The sequence below is a fragment of the Pelodiscus sinensis genome, chromosome 31 (genome assembly GCF_049634645.1).
Source record: "Pelodiscus sinensis isolate JC-2024 chromosome 31, ASM4963464v1, whole genome shotgun sequence".
Classification (NCBI taxonomy): domain Eukaryota; kingdom Metazoa; phylum Chordata; order Testudines; family Trionychidae; genus Pelodiscus; species Pelodiscus sinensis.
Genome location: NC_134741.1, coordinates 9,573,788 through 9,594,768, shown reverse-complemented (window position 1 = coordinate 9,594,768; position 20,981 = coordinate 9,573,788). Strand labels below are relative to the sequence as shown.

At 54.7% G+C, this 20,981-nt stretch overlaps 2 protein-coding genes across 3 annotated transcripts; one reads left to right on the top strand and one right to left on the bottom strand.

The window, feature by feature from the left end:
* The first annotated feature begins 1,670 nt into the window (after window positions 1-1,670).
* LOC102463042 (tripartite motif-containing protein 10-like) lies at window positions 1,671-15,607 on the top strand. Of its 2 annotated transcripts, none has more exons than XM_075912822.1 (6): window positions 1,671-1,868; window positions 4,232-4,698; window positions 6,059-6,154; window positions 7,436-7,666; window positions 7,964-7,986; window positions 15,583-15,607. In XM_075912822.1, the coding sequence occupies exons 4-6, from the start codon at window positions 7,460-7,462 to the stop codon at window positions 15,590-15,592; spliced, it is 240 nt and encodes a 79-aa protein (XP_075768937.1). In that variant the 5' UTR covers window positions 1,671-1,868; window positions 4,232-4,698; window positions 6,059-6,154; window positions 7,436-7,459; the 3' UTR covers window positions 15,593-15,607. The 2 variants fall into 2 exon arrangements, with proteins under 2 accessions (XP_075768937.1, XP_075768936.1); XM_075912821.1 differs by lacking the exon at window positions 15,583-15,607 and adding an exon at window positions 9,241-11,677 and having other exon boundaries at window positions 1,672-1,868.
* Window positions 13,362-19,671, bottom strand: LOC142821551 (zinc finger protein RFP-like). Its single transcript, XM_075912813.1, has 4 exons — window positions 19,326-19,671; window positions 15,587-15,797; window positions 15,332-15,391; window positions 13,362-14,456 (listed from the first exon to the last, which is right to left on the bottom strand). The coding sequence occupies exons 1-4, from the start codon at window positions 19,575-19,577 to the stop codon at window positions 13,939-13,941; spliced, it is 1,041 nt and encodes a 346-aa protein (XP_075768928.1). The 5' UTR covers window positions 19,578-19,671; the 3' UTR covers window positions 13,362-13,938.
* Window positions 19,672-20,981: the final 1,310 nt, after the last annotated feature.

The following is a 20,981-nucleotide window of genomic DNA, read 5'->3' as shown; positions in this document are numbered from 1 at the left end:
ATGGGCACCTCCCCCTGCTCCGTGTTTGTTGTCTGAGGCAGTGGGTTGTACCACAAAAGCTCATGACACTCTCCAGATTTTTTGCTAGTCTCTCAGATGCTACAGGGCCAGGGGTTTCTTAAGGCATCCAGAAGCTGGTGGTGCTCCTGTTTATAGGCGTAGGCAGGAGCTGAAGGACTGTGTCCCTTATTGTGAGCTGGGACTGGGGAGCTGGGATTGGGGTGTCTATGTAGATAGTTTGCTCCTACTTTCTTGGGTGTGTTCACTGTCTGGTGGATGCATTGGGGTTTTGCTCAGTGTCATCAACAGGCTGGTCCCACATTACTGAGAGAAAATCCTCAGGTCTGGGGTTTTCCTCAGAGCTTCTAATTGCAGCGTAGTCCCCTTCCTGGAGGGAAGCTACTGCACTGAGTCATTCTCCTTGGGGGGGGGGCGGGCTGAAGGGGCAAAGGGATTAATCCCCCCATTTACCCCTCATGTTTCACAATCAAATTCTGTTCCCCTTTGCACCCAATAAAAGCAACATGCTGCTGAGGCATGTGACTCACCCCGTCATTATGATCATCAGAGCCAGGACCCATTTGGGGACCAGGGTCCCCCAGCTGCTAAGGCAGGGCTGGCCACCTCCAACAGGCTTTTTACTGCCCCAGGTGGGGTGGAGAATGGGGGTGATAAGAGATGCTACCCTCCCCCCTCCCCCCCAGGGGGCTGCTCTCTGCTTTGTTGCCCCATTTCCTTGGGCAGCACCCAGAGTGGTCACAGACGCCTGCTCCAGCCCCTTGTGTTCCCCTCTCCTCAGGCCACACAAGCTCAGGCCCTGTGGTCCCAGGGGGTGGCTGCCCCCATTGCTCAGACACAGCCAAGGCCTAGGCAGGTACGTGGCTGTTCTGTGACAGTGACAGGGCACAACTGGGTCAACTGGGATAGAGGGTAGAGTCACCCCCCCCACTGAGACTCAGCCCCACTCTGCCCCTCCCAGCTGCTGTTCCCCCAACTGGCTCCATCCCCCCCGCCCCTGTGACTATGTCCCCCCAGGGCGCCCTGCTGCCTGGGTCAGAGGCTGGGCCAGCATGGGGGGGGGGGTCTGTGTGCACAGGCTGCCCAGGGATTCACTGCGTTTTGATCCGACTAACCCCCCCTCCCCAGTTTGCCCTTTTCTGTCCGACCAGTGTTCCTGCCCCCCCGCAGGGCAGCTGCTCCCTGCTGGGGGGGGGGTTGACCCCTCGGCCCCAGAGCTCGCACTTCGCCCCCCCATACTAAGGGCAGAAACTTCCTGGGGGCGGGGCCGCTGACGCAGCAGGAGAGGGGGGCGAGGCGGACACAAGATTCCCCCCCCCCGCTCCGCTCTCCCGCCCGGGGCTCAGCGCACGGAAAGGCCCCGTCGGGCTGAACGCGCAGCAGCACGAGCCCCGCCCCCTCCCCGGCACGTGGGGACCCGCCCCCGTATTGTGACACGCGGTGCCCTGCCCCGCCCCCAACAGCTGCTCCAAACCCGCGGGGCGGGGGCGCGCCCAGGCAGCTCCGGGTCTGAGCTAAGCCCCGGCGCTGATCCGGGAGCGGAGTCACGGATGCGCTGCGCACGCGCAGTCTGACCCCGCCCTTCCTCAGCGCCCCGGCCGAGTTTTCAATGCGTCTGTCCCCGCCCGTCGCTCCCGGCCCCTGCCCAGGCCCCGCTGCGATTGGTCCCTGGGCGGAGCCCGCAGCAGCGTCTGGCTCCGCGCGCGGGTAGAAAGGCGGCCGCCACTGCGCATGCGCCGCGCACTGCCCGGGGCGAGTTCTGGGGGAGCCGTTGGGGCCGTTACTCGGCGCGCTGCTGCGTCCGCTTCGGGCGGGGCAGGGACGGGACGAGCGCGGAGGCGCCGAGCGGGGTGAGGCGGGAGCCGCGAGGGGGGCGGGGTTCAATCGCTGCGGGGGCGACGGGGGGGGGGCTCTTGGGCCCAAATCTCTGGTGGGGGCGGGGCTGGCACCAGGCTGGGGGGGGGAACGCTCCTGCCGGGCACGGCGCGCGGGGATAGTGGCCGGGGGCGTCCCCACACAAACCCCCCCAGGCTGCTCCGGTACCGAGCCTGGCCCCACAGCTACGTGGGGGGGGCTGGGAGTGAGAGCGAGGCTCCCAGGACACGTAAGGCCCAAAGTCAAACCCGCGCATGCGTGTGACGGCGCGTTGTGGGTCCCCCGTCTCCTGCACCCCGAAATGGCACAAACAGACTGCACCCGCCGGTGGAATAGAGGAAGTTTATTGCCTCTCCAGGATACAGCACAGCACAGATGGAATCTGGTCACAGAGCTGGGCTAGGATGCCTCAGGCCCCCTTGAGATGGGGGAGACCGGGCCCCTAAACTCCAGCCCCTTTCCCTAGCCTGTCTCCTCCATGCTCCCAGACAGCAACTAACCCCCACTCTTCCAGCCCTGCCCCCCAGCCAGGGCAGCATCCACCTTCCTTTGTTCCTCTTCATGGGGGGTGTCTGGTTCGACAGGTTTGGCGTTACCTTTGCATAATGAGGTTTTCCCTGCTGGGTCTTGCTCCAGACAGCAGAGGTCACCACAGCCCAGCAAGTACCCCCCCCCCCACGTCACAATGCGCAGCACGGGGCTGTCCCAGCTGCTGGAGCAGCGGGCCCACCTGGGGCCAATCACGCAAACAAGCCCCACGCCCAGCTAAGTGAAGGGTAAAGCAGAAACCCCAACCCGGGCAGCCCCAGCCCAGCCAAACAGCAGCTGCATGACACCATGGGGTTAGGCTGCAGCAGCAGCACAAACCTCTCCCGGCCTGGCCTGGGCTTCACGTGGAGCTGGGAGCAGCCCCCGGGAATATTCCAACCTGTAGGATGTTGGGCCCATGTGCCCGTGGGGCGCCTTTGTGGGTGTGTTCTTCCCTCCTCACTCCACCCAGGTCAGAAGGAACCCTTGGGGCATTATCTGTGGCCAGGCTGGGCAAGATTCCCTGATGTATGTAAGTATGGGTAGCAGCGCTGCTGGATTGAAACATTTTTTCAGTAACTCCAGTTAACTTTCACAATGGCAAGAAAATGAGCATTTCTGTGCCCTTATTACAAATCTGAGTTTTCACAGGTGCAGGGACCGAGGGGGGAATAGGTCACTAGCGAGTGAGACCACAATGCATGGCAGCAGGCACTGGGATTCCAAACATTAAGGCTTTGTCGCCAGATTGGCAGCATCACCTCTCAAAACATGCAAAGTCTCTGGCCTTAAACCGAACAACTAAGTTCTCGGGCAGCGTTATTCTTACCTGGCATCGGGGTTACTGTCATTATGACCTGAAGAATTTTCCACTGGTTTGTGTGTTGAGTAGGGCAGGGATGTTACATTTAGCTTCATTGGCTGTTACTACTCTTCAAAGGTAAAAGTGCTGCGGGGAGCATGTCTCTCCCCCCCCCCCCCCCCCCCCCCCCCGGGCTGCACATGAAGTTGCTGCTCCAAACAGCTGGGACAGCCCCATGCTGCACCTGTGCTGGTTTGACTTTTGGGCCTTATGGTTACTGGGGGCTTTGCTCTCACTCCTGCTCCACCATCACATAGCTGTGGGACCAGGCTCAGTGCTGGGGTAGCCTTGTTGTGGGGTGGCAGCTGCTGGGTGAGTGGCTGTGCCTGGCTCCCAGCAGCAGGGTGGGTTGGTGGGGCAGGAGAGTTGGGGGAGTTGGGTTTTGTGTGGGGACGGCATCACCACCCATCTGGCACTTGCAGGGCATCAGTGTGTGGGGAGGGGGTCTGTCCAAGGGGCACACGCATGCTGTGGGGGAGGGGGCATGGAAAGGCTGAGGGGCTGCAGCTCAGCTTGTGGGAGTTGGGGAGATTGGCACAGCTGGACTGGGGGAGGAGGAGCGGTTGTGATGCACCATCCTGTGCTTCTTGTTGTTCAGGCTTTGGGTATCGGTGCACCGTCTGGGGGCTCTGCTCTGGCTGTGCAATGGCCTTGCCTCCTTCTCTCTGGCTGTTGGTGCTTCCTGATGCTCTCCCTGACAGGCTTTTGAGGGGTGGGGGGGGGGCTGAGAGCTGGGTGCAGGCTGGAGGTGCAAAGAGGGGCTGTGAGAGGGGACTGCAGAGTGTGCAGGTGAGGGATTTGAACACAGGATGAGGAGGGGCCCTGGCATGAGAGGCACAGACACAGGGGGAAGGGTTCTGGCTGGGGCAGTTGGCTGAGGGGGCCCAACTGGCTGGAGTGGGCAGTGGGTGAGTAAAGCTTTTAAATTTTGATTTTTTTTATCATCAGTGCTGGTGTATCATGCACACGCCCTCCAGACCTACCCCCACATTGCTGAGCTCAGGAAATTGAAACTACCCCTGTTCCCCAGCCCAGAAGCAGCCATGGCTGCAGAGTCCCCCGTGAAAAGTGTCTAGGAGGAAGCGCTGTGTCCCATCTGTCTGGAGGATTTCACAGCCCCTGTCACTCTGGAGTGTGGGAACAATTTCTGCCAGGCAACCCTAAGACGTCAGTGCAGAGACACTGGGCATCAGAGTCCCCTCCAGCCCATCCGGCAGCTGACAACGATGGTGGAACTAGCCAAGCCGCTAAGTTTCCAGGCAGCATAGAGAGCAAGATGGGACAGTGTATGTGGAGAGCACCAGGAGGCTCTGAAGCTGTTCTGTGAAGAGGATCAAACTCCCATCTGTGTGGGGTGTGACAGATCCTGGGATCAAACGGTGGTGCCTATACAGGAAGCTGCCCAGGAGTACAAGGTACAGAGTTGCTGTCCAGTGTGATGGGAAATAAGGTTGGGTTTTAATTACAGGCTAATTTCATTGACTGTTACCTGGCAGATGTGTGACATGGCTCTTTAAAGCCTTCATGGTACAAGAGATGCTGTAAAAAGTAAATGCTCTGGCTGCGTGGCAACTTACATCAAGTCTTTACAGATACCTGAGGTGGGAAATGTGTCTCTGAATCCTGAGACCCAGCCCTCACTGGTGATAGGAGGGGTTTTTGTACGAGGGAAGGTGTTAACAATCAGAGGGGTTTAGCTCACAGGAGTGACAGGCCAGTCTATGGGAATGAGTTGCCTTAGGACTGGAGAAGAGGAGGTTACAAGCTGTTACTGATTGGCTGAGAAGCAGTACCGGTAGTCATCTGTCAGTTGCCTTATAGACCCACAATGCAATCAGGGCCCTGCACAGCACCCAGCAAGGGACAGTCCCTGGCCTGAGCAGGTCACAGTCTAGTTAGACAAATGGTGGGAAGGGAAAGTGAGGCAGCAAGTTCCCTCATGGTCACCAAGCAAATCAGTGGCAGAGTTTAGCTCAGACCCCTGCTCTCTCCAGGCTCAGTCCACGGCTACACTAACCACTAGTCCGCAGTCCCCCCACCCCTCAGCATCTCTGAACAATGATGAAGTGTGGCCGTTGAAGGGAAAGACGCTTTGCTACAGGCCACAGTCCAGCAGGGAGAGTGCTAGAGGAGGTCATTGGGCTGGATGCTGTGTGGGGCCTTGAGTCCACCCACAGCACCACTCCAGGCTGCGCAGGGCCATGTCAGGCACCACTGGGATTCGACTGGATTGTAGCAAGAGTTCAAACTGGTTAACTGATGAGCTAATGTTTATCGGTGCCAGTTACTAGTTACACTCCCCACTGCTCTCGGCAATGCCCGCTTCCCCTAGCAGCTAACATCAGTCTGCAGCTGCTGGGAGTCCCCACCTGCCGGCAGTCATTGCGGCCACTTCTGGAAGACCCCACGAGAGAGCCCTGCCCCCAGGAGAACCCATGTCTGCTACTGGCCTTGCCTGTCAGCAGGTTAAAAAATACTGTCACTGATAAAATTGTAATTGGTTACATGATTAATATTCTTAACCCTTTTTACCTCCCAAATCCCCTCTTGCATCATTCTTTATAAAGGTGCCACTACAGATCTGTCCCCCACCCTAACAGGCGTCCTGCTGCATCCACCCTCTCCTCCTGTCTCTTTTTCTATGGACAAAGCCACATCTGGGGCTGAATCCCTGCCAGACAGGGACAGAGCGCCACAAAACTGGGACTGTGCAGCTTAAAGGCAGACAAAACAGGAAACCCCAACATCTCATGGGGTTTATTTCTGTTTCTTCAGGAAAAACGTGAGGCGCATTTGAAGTTTCTGAGGGAAGAGAGAGAGAAGCTGCTGGGATGGAAAATGTCAGCTGAAGAAAAAAGCCAGGAGTGTCTGGTAGGTGCCTGTGGCTATGGACTAGCAGGGACTGGCAGTGGGAGGGCTGTGTTAGGAGGCAGACTCCTGTGTGGCCTTGGTGAGGTTGGGCTAGTTTGTCTCTCTCCTGGATCATGGATTGCAGGGTGAGATCCATGTAGACAGGCCCTGAGCATCCATGTCAGTGCATGAGACTTTCTCAGAAATCATCCCTGAGGAAGCTGAATGTCCCCCTGAAAGGCTGTCTGCTGGGTCTCCTCACTTGGTGCATTAACATGTTTGCTTCTTTTTCCTCTCTGGGTATCTCTGTCAGGCTGGTGCTGAGTCCTGCCTCATGGTGCTCTGGATCTGAATTCCCAGTGCCCATAAAAAACAGAAGATGCTGCCCATTACAGACATGGGAACATCCCTTTCAGAGGGACACAGGGGCCAAAGGAGATGCTGGGAGAGATGCCTCTGCCTAGTAACCACAGAGTAGAGTCAAGTATCAGAGGGGTAGCCGTGTTAGTCTGAATCTGCAAAAGCGACGAGGAGTCCTGTGGCACCTTATAGACTAACTGAAGTGTAGGAGCATAAGCTTTCGTGGGCAAAGACCCACTTCGTCAGATGCATGTAGTGGAAATTTCCAGAGGCAGGAATAAATATGCAGGCCAGGATCAGGCTGGAGATGACCAGGTGGATCCAATCAAGGAGGATGAGGCCCACTTCTAGCAGCTGATCTGGAGGTGTGAATTCCAAGAGAATAGAAGCTGCTTTTGTAGTTAGCAAGCCATTCACAGTCTTTGTTTAATCCAGAGTTGATTGTGTCAAACTTAAAGATGAACTGTAGCTCAGCAGTTTCTCTTTGAAGTCTGGTCCTGAAGTTTTTTTGCTGCAGTTCATCTTTAAGTTTGACACAATCAACTCTGGATTAAACAAAGACTGTGAATGGCTCGCTAACTACAAAAGCAGCTTCTATTCTCTTGGAATTCACACCTCCAGATCAGCTGCTAGAAGTGGGCCTCATCCTCCTTGATTGGATCCACCTGGTCATCTCCAGCCTGATCCTGGCCTGCATATTTATTCCTGCCTCTGGAAATTTCCACTACATGCATCTGACGAAGTGAGTCTTTGCCCACGAAAGCTTATGCTCCTACACTTCAGTTAGTCTATAAGGTGCCACAGGACTCCTCGTCGCTAGAGTAGAGTCAAATGTCACACAAATTTTAGGTTTTTCCAAAAAGTTCTCCCTGCTGTGCATTCACCTCCCAATGAAAGGGCTGCATCCGTGTCCCAAACAGCCCTCTCCCTCTTTTCATACAGAAATAGACACAAGCCGGGAGGCAGATGATTGTCGCTGAGTTTCAGCAGCTGCATCAGTTCCTGGTGGAACAAGAGCGACTCCTGCTGGCCCAGCTGGAGAAGTTGGATGAGGAGATTGTGAAACTCCAGACTGGTGTACTCAGGAAACTCTCCGCCCAGATTTCTCGTCTCAGCGAGCTTATTGAGGAGCTGGAGGGGAAGTGTCCAAAGCCAGCAAGTGAATTCCTGCAGGTGAGAGTGAGGGAGAAACATCCCAGCTCCCTACACAGGGAAAGCAGTCTCCTATATCACAAGCGCTGGGGTCCAGTTGTCAGATCTCAGTGTAACACCTTTTGCATTGCTGACATGTGAGTGACTGTTGTGCTTTGTAGAGTTCCAGGCACAGAGACATTAGAGATGGCAAAGCCACATGTGCAAGGGAATCCAGGGGCCAGACCAGGGCCTCTTCCCCATATTTGTAAAATCCCTTCCCTGAGGTCCCCTGTGTGTGTCTGATGGGGCTAAGATTCTTTTGTCTCTTTTCTCTAGGATGTCAGAAGCACCTTGAGCAGGTACGTTGCTCTCTCTCCCCTCATGCTGCACCACACAGAGAAAAAGCTTGGAGCTGATGTTAGCACCAGATGTTGGATACAGATGTCTTTGACTCGTTTAATTCTGAGTGTCTCACTCTCTCACAGCAGACTCTGGAATTCCCCATTCAGGGGCACTGTCTGATGTCAGGTGTTTCCTAGAGCTGTCACCTCCCTGGGGTCTAGCTGCCTCAGGACTGTAGGGCTGAAATATGGGCCTGTCACTGCTGGGCACATTCAGCCCAGGGCAGCAGGGACCAAGAGTCTGTCCCACCCAACGGCTGTTTGGAGACCTGCGTGGAAGGAGCTGGGGAGCGGGGAGCTGGTGTCTCAGTCTAGTTCCCAGTGGGCAGATTTCTACAGCCCTTAAGGTGCTAAGGACCAGGAGGTTCCCAGGTGGAGGCCAAGGAGTGAGATGGCCATGGACGTGGAGTCTCAATTCCACTTTTATCCCCCAGCTGGCCTCCGGGCCAGAGGTGAAGAACAGCAATGGGACCTTTCAGAGGAAGGTTGCACAGTCATGGGCTGTGTTGCCCCTGTTCTCAGGCTGGGAGAACTGGAGGAGTTCTAATGCCATGCCTGTGAGGGTATGTCTGCACTACATGGCTCCGTCGATGGAGCCATGTAGATTAGATTTGTAGACATATGAAAATGAAGTGGCAATTTAAATAATCACCGCTTCATTTAAATTAAAATGGCTGCCACGCTGTGCCCATCAGCTATTTGTTGGCTAAGCGCAGGGGTCTGGATGCTCCGCGGTTGACATCAAAAGCCTTTGTCGACTGCCCTGGGAAACCTCATCCCACGAGGCATAACGGGGCGATCCACAAAGGCTTTGGATGTTGACCACAGAGCGTTTTGTGGGCATTGATTCTTTGGTGAAGTGTCTGAGACGATTGTCCAATATATATAGCAGACGGACACTGTTGGCACGTGATGGCATCAATTATATTTCTGGATGAGCAGGACTACGTGTTCTTGATCTTATAACTGAATTGGTTAGGTCCAATAATGGTATCAGCAGAATGAATATGTGGACAAAGCTGGCAACGGGGTTTGTTGCAAGGGAAGGTACCAGGGTTGGTATTAGTGTGGTATGTCCTGTGGTTATTGGTAAGAATCATCCTGAGGTTAGGTGGTTGTCTATAGGAGACTATGGGTTTATAAATGAGCAGATGCAATTGTATCGATCCATTGTCTATAGCCAAACCCTTTGATACTACTGCATGTGCTCAGATCCCACTGACAGAGACCAGAAACTTCAGGATCTCTAACAAGCATTTATAAACCTCAATTACCCACCTGGAGAAATAAAAAAGCAAATTGAAAGAACAGAAACCATCTACTTCAAGACAGACCTAAGAGAACCAACAATAGAACACCACTTGTCATCCCTATAGCCCCCAACTTAAACCCGTCCAACAATTTATCAATAAACTTCAATCTATACTGGAACAGGATACTACCTCCAAGAAGCTCTGGGAGACAGACCCATAGGCCTCGGATAAAATCCAAGAAGAGCCGTGCTGCCTAAATCCCATGCATGGCAACACAACAGGATGATGTAGGAAACACGTGTTATTCATTTTGAGAAAAGAGGCGTTGACATCACAAAAATGTTTTCTCTGACACGTGACAGTGCCCTGCAACAGTGGGAAAGTGGAAGAGATTTGTAAAGATCATTGAGGATCCCATTGGCCACCTGATGGTACATTTTCATTATATTATTCACCAAGAAAATCTTTGTGTCAAGATTTCTGACTCTGAGCTTCACAATGGGATGGCTACAGCAGTGAAAATGGTGAATTTTCTTGTTGTTTGATCTGCCTTGATGCATTGGCAGTTCCAAGCCCTGCTTGAGAAGATGGACAATGCACAGAAGGGCTTTCCATTTCCCAGCAGTGTTCATGGGTTGGGCCATGGGATAGTTTGAATGCACTTTGTGGACTCTCCTGATGAAATTAAGATCTTTTTGCCAGAAAAAGGTCAAAACTTCCCTGAACTGGATGTACAAATGGCTCATGCAACTAATGTTTCTAGCTGACATCACCGCACACCTAAATAAACTCAACCTCCCTCAGCAGGGTGCAAACCGGACTCTTCTGCGTGTTTTTTAAAACAGAGAAGGTATTTGTTGTGAAACTTGCCATTTTTTTCTCAGGATATTGACACCTCAACTTTTTGCTATTTCTAGCATTTGAAAGAACTATTGAAACATCGCCAGTGTTGCTGAGATTAAAATGTACATACACGAACTCACCGCTGAATTTTCTGTCAGATTTCAAGTTTTCCAATTGGCCCGATGTATTCCTTTCTAAGCAAACCAGACAACTTTGTTGCCAGTGACATGGATTCAACAGTGCTTCAGTGGATGGGTGTTGACGATTTCGAAAGGCAATGCATTGAATCGCAATGCTCAGACTTATGGGTCTCAAAGTTTCGGGATCTGCAGCACACACTTGAGGCTACTGATACAGATCATGGGGTCTCTATCATGGCCTGTTGGAAAGCCCTGCCTGTGAAATTTGACTGTTTGAAGAAAGTGGCATTTTCACAGCTCTCAGCCTTTGGATCTACACACCTGTGAACATGCATTTTCACATATGTCCATCTCGGAGCCGGTTAACAACTGAACACTCAGAGGCTTGTGTGCTGCTTAAAGTATCAAACCAGGAGCCTGAGATCAGAGAAGTCGGCAAGGCAAAGCAAGGCCATGGATCATCTGGTCATCTGAAGAAGTGGTCTGTGCCCACGAAAGCTCATGACACCATTTACATGTTTTGTTAGTCTTGAAATGCTACCAGACTATTATTTTTTAAGGTTTTACTGAACGGTGAGATCTGCGTCTTAATTTCTTTATTAATGAAGCTGCTGCAAGTAGCACTATTATTGACTTTAAAAGTATCAGAGGCACGCAGACCTGCACATGGAGGTGAGTAAGTCAAATCACGTCACTCCACCTTGGAAAGGTTGCTGACCTTGGTCTACCTTGTGGCAAGGTACAGAAGCAAGAAGAGCTTCCTTTGCATTGCAAACTGGATTTTCTTTCCTTTTTTTTTTTTTTTTAAACCTGAAAATAATCCTTGGGGAATCTCTGACCCGGCCCCACAAACATCACTTTTCCTTCTTCAAATCACAGTTTTTCCATCCCACCTTGTCACACGGAACCTCTTGTTCTTCCAGTGCTGCGCACACAAGCTCTGAGCTCCTGGTTCCCGTACTGCTCCCTGTGGGGGTTTAGCACGGTGAGTTGATGTGGAGGAGAAACCCAAAACCCCTCCTAGGACAAGGAGTTGCTCCCTTCTCTGACACTCCTGGGGCTCCCTGGGCTTCCATGGAATCAAATTCCTGGGGGCTCAGGGGAGGAGGTGTCCCAGCCCCTCCCTAGGCTGCTAGCAGAGAATTTCTGCCGGCTCCCCATGTCCTGCTGGCGAACCCCCTAGAGGGGCAGGAGAAGCAGCACAGAGGCTTGCTGTGAGGTAAATGAAAGCAGAGGTCAATGGCTCCTCTCAGGGGGTTGTTTGGGTTGGTCTTGTGACCCTGGTGGATGAATCTGGAGGTTATTTGGAGTTTGTCAGTGGGTTTGGTTGGGCTCAGGCCCGTCCACTGGTCACCTCTTGGACCCAGACCTCTCTGAGCAGAGGGGGGATCCCTGACTCCCTGTTCTGACCCCTGCAGCAGTGGAGAATGGACCTGGCTTCATCACGTTCTCCTGAGCTTCTAGTGAAGGGTAAAAGCCGGGATGGTCCCAGGAGTTTCCAGAAACATGGGCCAGACTTTTCAAAACCCTCCCTCCACCACGAGAGCCAGATTTTGTCCTTGCCTGGCAATGACAATGTTTCCCCTTGAGCCCAGGGACAGGTCACAACCTCAGTTCCCTCCAGGGGGCGCACAAAGAATTTTAATCCCGCCCCCTTCCTCAGTAGAACCACTGTGCAGCACCCTCCTCCCTTGGAAACTAAATTGCAGGGAGGAGGACTTGGGAGTGTGGGGGCAAGGGCCATGTGGTGGCTGCTCCTGGGACCAGGGCTGAGTCTGTGGTGCATGGAAAGCACCTTATTGTGCCTAACACGCTTTCAAGTGATGGCTGGACAAGGGCTCTCCTCTGTGTGTGTTTCACTGGCTTGGTTTTGTCCAAAGCACACGTTATCGGTTTGGTTTTGACCAAAGGTTCCTCAACGTCATTGCTTATTATAGATATCACACAGCCATAGCCAATGGAGTGTTCTCGTGAGAGACACTGGTGGAAAATGGGCGGCCCACACCCAGGTGTGGCCTCAGTAGGAGACATGTCTGAGCCAAGGAGAGTAAAAAAAACACTCTCGGGGATGGAGGATGTGGCTCAGCTGAGTCTCAGCCACCTAGAAAAACAGCCTGTTCCTAACTCAGTCGTTTTCTACTCTGTTGAAACAAACAAAAAACAGTTTCCCTCCAGCTCGACCTCAACAAGCATTTTGAAGAGGTGACCTAGGGCCTGTAAATACCTTGCAAAACAAGCCAAGCTCCAGCAAGACGACCAAGCCACACCAGGTGCAAGCTAAGTTGCTGCCCAGCACAGTGGGCCCATCAGGATTTCCCTGTGGTGGAGTGTGGCCTTGCCTTCCTGCTACAGGAATCCAGGGGGGACATGATACACTTTACTCTTTGGGAAGTGACTCTTGTATAGTACAACATTAACAGCATCTTGCCCCTGTTCTTACGTTGTATCGGAGGAGTTTGTGGATCACCGTGAGGGGGTGCTGTTACGTTTGTGTCATAAATCTGTATTATGTAAAATTACAAGCACTATTTTAAAGACAAATTTCCAGACCACATGATAGATCTGTAAACATTAAGGCTGTGTCTATAGAGCACCCTTAGCTTGAAATAAGCTACGCAATACACATTAAGCAAATTGCGTAGCTTATTTTGAGGCTATTTCAAAATAGCTTATTTTATAATTTGGTGTTATATTCACAGAACCAAATTTCAAAATAACTCGCTATTCCGAAATGCCCTTAAGACTGGTGGAACGAGGGTTACCGGGACGTTGGAATAACCTGCCCTTATTTTGAAATCTATTTCAAAATAATGGGCTGCTTGAATAGACGCAGAATAGCTATTTTGGGATGCTTCCGGTATCCCGAAATAGCTCTGCAGTATAAACGTAACCTTTAGAAAGCAGCAAATATTAAAGTGAGCCCTCAACAGGGGAGAAGAAACTGAGACTTGCATTTTGTGGTACATGTGGGGCTTGTACAAAAGCGATTTGTTTTGTTTTGGAACATGTCACGGTTTTGGAAATCTATCAGCAGTATTCTTCAAAGGAACTTCAGTGAAAACTCCCATTTTAAGGGAAATACCCACATGAACCAAACAGAAATGAATAACATTTATTAAAAAGTTATTTGTGCAGAAGTAACAAGACTCATGTTTAAATATGAATGTTCATGGCACACGTCCCAACAGGCGCCCATGACCTCAGTATGGGCGCACAAGGCCAAACTCCCTCCACTCAGGGATGGAAAAACTTAGGGGAACACTGGTGACAAGTGTTGCTAGCTGCACCACAGGGGAAGGTGACTTTGGCTCCTGTGGCAGGAGCTCTGGCTGGAGACCCCAGTGAGATCTCAGGACACAGACTGGTACCAGTCGCTCCCTGCTGCTGCGCAGCTTCCAGCTTCCCCCCAGCCCCAAACCCTGATGGGTTAATTCTGTGTCCTGCCACCCCCACCTCCGCCTGTCCCCAGCCCAGTTGTTAATTCTGCCTCTGCCCAATCTCCACCTCTGCCCCTGTAGCAGCCCAAAGGAGCCTTCTTACCCCTCCTATCTCTGGGACTGCAGGGAGGGAGGGGGAGAAGCTTTCAGGCATCAGAGATGAGGGGCCAGGGGCTGGGTATGGGGAGTCCTGTGAGGTCACAGAGACTGGGGTGTGTGAAGCCAGAGAGGCTAATTTCAGGGACACAATCTGAGCCGGGATCCTGGCCCCACCCAGATCCAGGGTCGGATTCTCTCCCCAGGGAGGGAGCCCGGCGGGAAAGTGAAGATCGGGGCCTCGGCACCAGCATCGATAAATGTCACCTGCCCCCGGTCACAGTCCAGACAAACCCGGATCTGGCGGGAGGGGCTCAGAGGCAGGGCGGTCACAGGGGAGGTGAGAGCCCGGAACTGACTTTCCCACCGCTGCACAGCCCAGATCCCCCCCTCAGGGCTAATGCTGATCCGTCCCTTCCTGCTCACAGACTCTCTGGCCACCCCCACAGCCCAGTCTCGCCCATCCCCCACCTCCACCTCCACCTCCCAGCAATGTCTCCCCGAGGTGAACCCCTCACGGCCCAGCACACAGGGCTCAGAATCAAATCTCTCTGGGTTATCGGGCAGTGCCTGCCATGTGTCTGTCCATCTCACATGTTTCCGATCACCAGACAGGATGAGGTGGGGATTTGCCGTGTCTGGATCCAGAGTCACAGTCGCTAGGGAGAGAGAATCAGGATGTGAGGGGGAGAGCTCAGCCCTGGGGGTGGCTGGGGCCATTTCTCACCCTCCCCAGCAGCCCTGTTGTGGCTGGGACAGGCCTGGGCCCCAGGGAGCTGCCTCTGCCCTGGGCCCTGAGACTGAGCCGAGCTGTCACTGCAGCGCCTCAGCCTGGGCAATGGGACCCGCTTCGTCAGCTTCTCATTTGTGTGCAGAGGCTGCAGCCTCCTGCCCCCTGGTCGGGCTGCTCCAGGCCCAGGCCCAGAGCAGGAGGGTTCAGTGGAGGGGGGAGGAGGGACAGAGGAGGCAGGTTCCAGCTTTAACCCCCGGAGGGAAACTCCCTCCCCGCTGCAGCCTCCACCCCCTGCCCAGGGCTCAGGGGGAGGGGGCAGCGCGGGGGAAGAGCCACCTCACCCCACAGAGCAGGGCCTGGGCATTAGTCACCCCCAGAGCAGTGGAGAGTCCAGGGCTCTTCAGGGCATCTGGGCTCAATGTGGGGAGCCCAGCTCTGGCTTCTGTCCTGGCCGGGGGCAGGGCCTCTGGGGAAGGGGACCTGGGGCGGGGTCACGGGGAGGGGCCAGCACAGGGCAGAGGCTGGTGCCCAGGGAGGGGCTGCGCTGATCAGCTGCCCAGACACAAAGCGCAGCCCCTCCCCTGCAAACTGTGCCCATAGTGAGATGTGGGGGGGGTCCAACCATCCCATTTCTTAAAGGGGCAGGACACGGCCCCTCGTCCTTCTGATCCAGTGCCCCTGGGGCACCTCACCGCTCAGTGGGCAGGTTTGGGCTCTGCCTGTCGTGGTCACTGGGGGTTTGGTTGGTGACTTGAGCTACACACTCAGGAAGGTGTTTTCAGTCTCCACTTGAAACCTCACCCTGTCTGAAAGCTCCCGGGGACTTTCCTCCTGCTCCTTCCAGGACAGAGGGCAGCGTGTCTGGTGGGGGAAGGGAGAAGAGAGGTGAGATTTCAGGAGTCCATATTGCCCACAACACCCCCAATCCTAACACACAGACCTGGGTTTCCATTACAGCAGAGACACACTCCAGGTGTGTTTACACTGCAGGGAAGATCGAGGCTGCTGCTGTTGATTTCCCAGCTCACTGTCCCCTCCCCCATCCCTTCTAGGTACCTGTGAACTCCCTCAGAGTCTCCGACAGCGCAGTGGTTTTCCGGGAGAAACCCCTGACTTGTTCTTCCAGTTCAGTGTCAGTCTGGAGCCTCCCAGTCTCCTCGTCCAGCTTCTCCAGCTGGGCCAGCAGGAGTCGCTCTTGTTCCCCCAGGAACTGCCGCAGCTGCTGAAACTCGGCCACAATCTTCTGCCTCTCGGCTTGTGTCTGTTGCTGAATGAAAACCGGGAAAGGGCTGGTCGGGGACATGGATGGAGCCCGGGGCCCTTTCATGGGGAGCTGAGTGCGCAGCAGGGAGAACTTGGCAAACCCACAGATTTCTGGCACTTGACTCCACCCTATGGGTACTAGGCTGAGGCATCTGTTTCCCCTTTGGGCCCTGTGTCCATCTGAAAGGGATGTTTCCATGTCTGTCATGGGCAGCGTGTTCTGTTATTCATGGGCTCTGGGAACAGCAGGAGGCAGGACTCAGCAGCCAGGTTCTCTTCAATGTGTTGAATAAATTTTTCTATGTGCACTGAGGCATGTGTAAATGTGCACCACCAGCTGAAACAACACCTAGCTGTGGACAGCTGGGCAGCATCTGGATCACTCCTGAGCTGCTGCCCAAGCACTCAGTGTACTGGGAACACTGCTCAGCCCCACACTGGTGCAGATACCCAGGGGCTACGTCTAGACTGGCATGATTTTCCGGAAGTGCTTTTAACGGAAAAGTTTTCTGTTAAAAGCATTTGCTGAAAAGAGCATCTAGATTGGTACGGACGCTTTTCCGCAAAAGCACTTTTTGCGGAAAAGCATCCGTGGCCAATCTAGACGCACTTTTGCGCAAAAAGAAATCTCAGCTGGCCCTTTTGCGCAAAAGGGACTTTTGCCCGAACGGGAGCAGCATAGTATTTCCACAAAAAGCACTGATTTCTTACAGTAGGAAGTCAGTGCTTTTGCAGAAATTCAAGCGGCCAGTGTAGACAGCTGCCAAGTTTTTCTGGAAAAGCGGCTGATTTTCTGGAAAAACTGGCCAGTCTAGACACAGCCAGGGAGTACACAGAAGCAAACCCGTTAGTGCAGGAAATGACAAACCCAGCAGACAGCCCTTGCCGGGGACATGCAGGTCATTGGGGGAGGATTTCTGGGAAAGCCACCAGGGCTGGACATTAACTCATCCCCTGATATGGAAGCTCAGGGCCTGTCCACACCCAAGATCATGGAGAAACTCAGGATGCTAACTAGTGGTTAATTCTCTAGTCAAGTAGTCGATGGAATTTCCCTTGACCACTCGATTAGTCAATAGGCACTTCTGCATTCCTCCTTTTAAATGTAAAGGAGCTCCCGCTGGGGTTCTAGTACGTTTCAAAGGAGGAATGCAGAACTCCTCATGCAGCCCAGGGCAAGTGGGAAGTCCCGCTGACTCCAGGCTGCAGGTGGGTGCCTGCTTTGAAATGCACAAGAGTCCCCAGTGGGAGTCAGAGTCCCCTGCTGACCCCGGGCTCCATGCTGTGCTGCTGCTTTGAAATGCCACGTGGAACTTGAGACCAGCTGTGGAGTCCCTAACTGACCCCGGGCTCCACACGCGCAGCAATGCTCAGCTGAGCCTGGAATCAGCTGTGCAGCGCTGCCACTTTGAAACACCAAGCCAGGGGTCAGCTCAGCAGTGCTGCCCCTTTGAACGCTGCCTTGGCGTTTCAAAGCAGCAGTGTCACACAGCTGATCCCAGGCTCAGCTGTGCATCGCTGCTGCTTTCAAGTATCCACTTTTCCACTTTTCCGTTTCCACTTTGCTGCCTCTATCTGCTGTCTACACAGCTCCTTTTTGCGCAAAAGCCTCTTGCATAAAAGGGGATGCTAATTAATTATTCAAATGAAGCATGACGATATTCCACGCTGCGCTTCATTTGCATAAGCTTTTCCGGAAGAAGGCTACAGTGTAGCCGTAGCTCAGGAGACTGAGGCTGAGGGTGGGGGCAGGAGAGGGCGGCACCTCCACACAGAATGATGTAGGTGGGGATGGTCTGACTGAGGCAGGGACAGGCCCACAGAGGCCGACCAATGCAGGTGGGGGAGGCCCGGCAGGCAGGCGTGGGCATGTCCTCTGCTCTGTGGATGGGTTTGTGACTCCCTTAATTAAACAGGTTGATTTCTGTTCAGGGTGGCTGGGGTTTGCCCCAGCGCTGCCCTGCAGTGGTAACACCCTCTGGGCAGGTACCCACTGCCCCAGTGCCTGGTACAGCTCCTGGCAGCAGTGCATCCTGGGAGATTCCCAAAGGCTGCCTGGCACAGCTCAGAGTCGCACTGGGCAGCTCCAACCTGGGGGTAGTTTTGGTCCAACCCAGTCTGATCCCAGTGGTGCCTGGCGTGGCCCTGCGCTGCCTGGAGTCCTGTGGTGGGTGGAGTCGAGGTTCTTGGGTCCCACACAGTGTTCAGCCCAGCGATCTCCTCTAGTGCCGGTCACAGCATCTGAGTTTAACCCCTCATGGAGCAGCCCAGGAGTTCAGCATCCCAGTGGGAAACTGCCGCTCTCTGCTGGGCATCTTTCTCACCTAACCAACACGTTTCAGCCCTGAGGCCAAGGTTGTGAACTGCATTTAGAGAAACTGGGGTTCTAAACTGCCTGCAGCCACTAACCACCTAGCTGATTCACCCTCCTTTCTCTGCCCTTTGTGCCTCAGTTTTCTTCCCAACTTTTGTTTCTCTAGACCAGTGGTCCCCAACCTTTTGAGGTTGTCGGGCGCCAGGGGGCGTGGCCGTTCGCCCGCCGGGCGCCAGGGGGCGGGGACACTTGCGCGCCCGGGGGCGCCCCCACCATAGCCGCATGCCCGGGGGCGGCCCCCCCATAGCCGCATGCCCGGGACCGGCGCTCCTCCCCCTCCCCCTCCCCCTCCCCTCCTGCAAGCGCTGCGCGCCCGGGGCCGGTGCTCCCCCCCCCCCCCCCCGCAAGCGCCGTGCACCCGGGGCCAGCGCTTCCCCCCGCAAGCGCCGCGCACCTGGGGCCGGGGCCAGCGCTTCCCCCCCCCCCCGCAAGCGGCGCGCGCCCGGTGCCGACGCTCCCCGCAAGCGCCGCGCCATGTGCCCGGGGCCACACCAGCCCGGAGCACCTGGCGGGCGCATGCAAATGCCCCTGCGGGCGCCATGGGGCCCGCGGGCACCGTGTTGGGGACCACGGCTCTAGATTGTAAACTGCTCAGGGCAGGGATTGTCCCTGGCTGGGTTTTGTGCAGAGCCTGGATCTCATGTGGGTTTCGTGAGGGTTACTGTGAAGCAAATACAAGTAATAACATTAAATTCTAGTCATCAAATCTGTAACACCAACAGCTTCTAACCTCCCTTCTCCCTTCTCCAGGCTGATGGCAGCATGTTCCCATAGGTCAGCCTGCCACTGATTCATACGCCTCCCATTCGGTAACGGGTCCTCATTTCCCCCAAGGGGGGCTGAGTACAGAAGGATTTCGCTGAGCATCTCAGAGAAGTTTCTCACATCTGGTGTCTTTAAAAACTTGGAATTTGGCCTCTGTTGCCCCCCAACTTCTCCCAAGACAGGCAGGCTTCAGCTGGTTGGTGAGTTGCACTGGACCAGAGAACAGTCAGGGAAATTAGCCAGTGACTAAAACTTAGAGTAATTCCCCGCAGATGGGCAGCACCATGTGCGCTTGGTGCACACAGGACTCTCGGCTTGATCCTCCTCACAGAACAGCTTCAGCGCTTCCTAGTGCTCCCCACATATCCCACCTGTGCCCGTTCCCTTCATTACCTGAAAACGGAGCTGCCTGACTAGCTCCACCACGTTCGCCAGCTGCCTGTTGGGCTGGAGGGATCCCTGCTGCACAGGGTCCCTGCACAGCGGGCAGGGGACGGCTGGGTCGGGTCTTTCCCAGCACCGTCTGAGGCAGGTGCAGCAGAAATTATGCCCGCAGGCTGTGATCACCGGGTCCATGAAATACTCCAAGCAGACAGTACAAGTTACTTCCTTTCGGAGACTTTCCACTGCACTTGCTGCGGCCATGGCTCCCTCTGGGCTGGGGAAGAGGATCAGTTTCAATTTCCTGAGCTCAGGCTCTACCTGCCTCCAGCAACAATGAGCTGTTCCTCTCCCTGGAGCTGACTCAGGCAGTTTCCTGGAAAGGGAAGAGCCAGCAGGAGACACCCCAACCCTGGATGATGAGAAATGTCCCATACTCTGGCTCTGGCACCTGCCCCTGGGCTGGTGTGGCGAGTCTCTGGGGCGTCACATGTTCCCCAGAATCCACCAGGCTGGGCTGCTCAGCTCCCAGAACTGTGCCTATAAGGAGTGAGAGTGAATCTTGTGCAGAATTCATTGTGTTTGATGTGTGATGTTGACAGATAAAGTAACAGTTGAGTATTTATATGGATCTAGTTACATGCTCCCAGTTGCAGTTTTACCATGTTCAATTTTCACAGCAGTGGGAAATGCTAGGGGGAGGGGCAGGCAGTACTTGGCTCAGACAGTTACTATTCAGTGAGAGACACTGAGATTCAAACAGGAAAATCTTTATTATTAAACCACAAATTGTTAATGTGACTCTCAAAACAGATCAAGTCAAAGTCCTTCAAGGATAAGAAGCTCTCAAGCAGCCTGGCTCTTTCTGGGCCTGTGTGGAACTTTCAGTTACTATGAAGGGAAAGATTTTTCCCGTCGGTTTGTGAGCGGACAGTGAAATCGAGGTTCGCTGGCATCTGCTCCCTCCAAGCCCAGTGACATTCAATTCTCAGGCCAAACACTTATTCCAGCTGGAATTCATGTTTCCGGGGCCCGATTCTGACGTGCACTAAGGCTGCTCTGGCTCGTTCTAAAGGAGCCTCAGTGTCACTAGCGCTGACAAAATGAATGGGTCCCATGCACGCAGGAGCGGCCAGGCCGGGTCAGACAAAGGCCCCCCCAGCCCCGTGTCCTGTCTGCCCAGTGCCCAGTGCGGGTGCCCCAGGGGGAGGGAACAGAACAGGGATCCCCAGTGACCCGCCCCCTGCGGCCCGTTCCCAGCGTCCTGCAAACAGAGCCCAGGGGCACTTCAGTGCGGGGCTTTGCACTATATTGGGGTGTCTGCCAAAGCCCCGGGGGATGAAGAGGAAGGTTCGGGGGGGGGGGGCGGGCTCGCAGGAAGGGCTGTGAGGGGCTCGCAGGGGGATTGTCACGGTCACCGGGGGGGGGCGCCTGCCCAGGGCGAGGACCCGGCACCCCCCCCCCCCCCCGCATGTGACACGTTCCGGGTCCCGAGCCCGGCCGAGTCCGCGCGCTCCCGCCCCAGTGGCCCGAGAGGCGGGTCCGTGTCTCGGCCGGAGGGGGGAGGCGGCAGCAGGCGGGTCACTGGCTTCCGCGCTCTCATTGGTTCGTGGAGCCCCGGCCCCGCCCCCTTCCGAATCCCTGCCCCGCCCTCAGCGTCTCTGGGCG